Below are 1,780 nucleotides of genomic sequence, written 5' to 3' on the forward strand. Positions count from 1 at the left end.
TATATCTCACTGTTGCATTTTGTTGATGCATACATCCTTTTGCCCCCTTGCAGTACGCAGAGCACCAAGAAATCTTTTGGAGGCTCCTCCACCCAGACGCACACATGGGGTGGTGGAGGAAGCTGTGGCCACCTACGTAGCCACCAGCCAGCCCAACCATTCATCCAAGACCCTGCCATGCCTCCCCTGCCCCCTCCCAACACTTTGGCCCAGCTGGAGGAGGCCTGCCGTAGACTGGAGGAGGTCTCCACCAAGACCACCAAGCAAAGGTACATAGGGAGTAGTTGCTTTTGGCTGTGGTCTGACATCTTGCTTACTTATGATTTCTAGCCATCTCAGATTTGATGTCTTGCATTGTCACTAAAGGAACTATCAGTTATTATTATTATTGATCATAGCATTAAAGTCTCTGTTGCATCTCTACCCAGGCATGCGATGTCCAGTCTCCAGCGAGAGAAGAGCCACCTAGTGCCTGTCCAGGGTGGGGGGTCCGTCCCTCTGTCTCTAGCCAATCCCAGCCCTGCTGGCCTCCTCACGACCAGCCCCGCTGGCCTCCTCACGACCAGCCCCGGTCTCCACTCAGAAGAGTACGATGCCTCTAGCGTCCTGCCCTCCCTCTCCTCTCCTCCTCTCTGCTCCTCTTCTTCCTCCTCCTCTCAGCCATAGCCTCCACCTTGCAGTATACTTCTACCCTTTTAACTCTTCCTTCTTGTCACCTGCACTGCTCACTGCATATGTAGGGAGACAGACGAATAGTCATGTGCAAACCCACATGTAACGTGTACACGCCCACACACAGTCACTCAAAAGAGAAGGTGACCCCTCCCTCCTTCCCTCCCTCCCTCCCTTGCAAAGCTTATTTTAAGCTTTGTACACACCAGCTTGGCTCTGCTTCAGTGTTTGCATGAATCTTGTGTATTTGTGCTGTGTGTGGGGAGTGTGTAGTCACTGCACCACCTGACTGAGACATCCCTTTCATATATATGTATCATTTTTATTGGCTGTCCTTCAGTGAGCTGGCAGTCAGCTGGGGCGAGCAGAGCCTAGCAAAGAGAGCTTCTCTGAAGTGGGCCTACAAAGCCTTGGACATAGCTGAAGGGGAATTGTTAATACTGTGCCCCTTCTCCATGCGCACACAACACACAAGCACACACTTGCTGATGGCACTGGGTCACTCACTCACTAGTGTTATTCTTCAGTCAGGCTGCTGTTACTGTGCTTCTAGTCTAGCACTGTCTTCTGTTTCTGATTTCTCTTTTTATCATTATCTTGTTAAGTGTCATGAGGGTGTCCACTCCTTCTTACATGCCCTCTCTGTCTCTCTTTGTCTACTTTCAGGATGAAAGAGTGTAAGAAGGGTTTAGGAAGCCATGGGGTGTGCAGCGGAGAGACGGTGGTGACGTATTTCTTCTGTGGTGAGGAGATCCCCTACCGGAGGACCATGAAGAGCCACAGTCTCACCCTGGGCCACTTCAAGGAGCAGCTCCGCAAGAAGGGCAACTACAGGTGTGTAGAGGGAAATTTGAATCCTAAGTGGTATCGATTTAAAGTTTTACAAAAGCGATTTCAGTGACGCCATGTGAACTTTTCCTATCTGTCCTTCAGGGATATTGTGATTGCCGGCAGTAAAATGATATCAGCTCATTGGCCGTGAGAATTGAATTTATTGAAGTTGAGTGTTGGCTTTAGAAGTAGCAACCCAGACTGACTTAGAGCCTGCGTACAGGTCACAGTCTAAAGCTGAAAGTTTAGAAAGGGCTAGCTTTATATTGCACTTATT

General features: G+C 49.6%; 1 protein-coding gene across 1 annotated transcript; it reads left to right on the plus strand.

The window, feature by feature from the left end:
• Window positions 1-53: 53 nt before the first annotated feature.
• LOC111664264 (axin-2-like) lies at window positions 54-1,758 on the plus strand (the record flags this gene model as incomplete). The annotated part of the gene is made up of 3 exons (XM_023418795.2): window positions 54-269; window positions 429-587; window positions 1,339-1,758. Coding segments are annotated over 3 exons (610 nt in total), but the record flags the coding sequence as incomplete, so codon positions are not given.
• Window positions 1,759-1,780: the final 22 nt, after the last annotated feature.

Source organism: Seriola lalandi, unplaced genomic scaffold, assembly GCF_002814215.2.
Source record: "Seriola lalandi dorsalis isolate HSWRI2012SDOR001 ecotype SW California unplaced genomic scaffold, Sedor1 jcf7180002001436, whole genome shotgun sequence".
Lineage (NCBI taxonomy): Eukaryota > Metazoa > Chordata > Actinopteri > Carangiformes > Carangidae > Seriola > Seriola lalandi.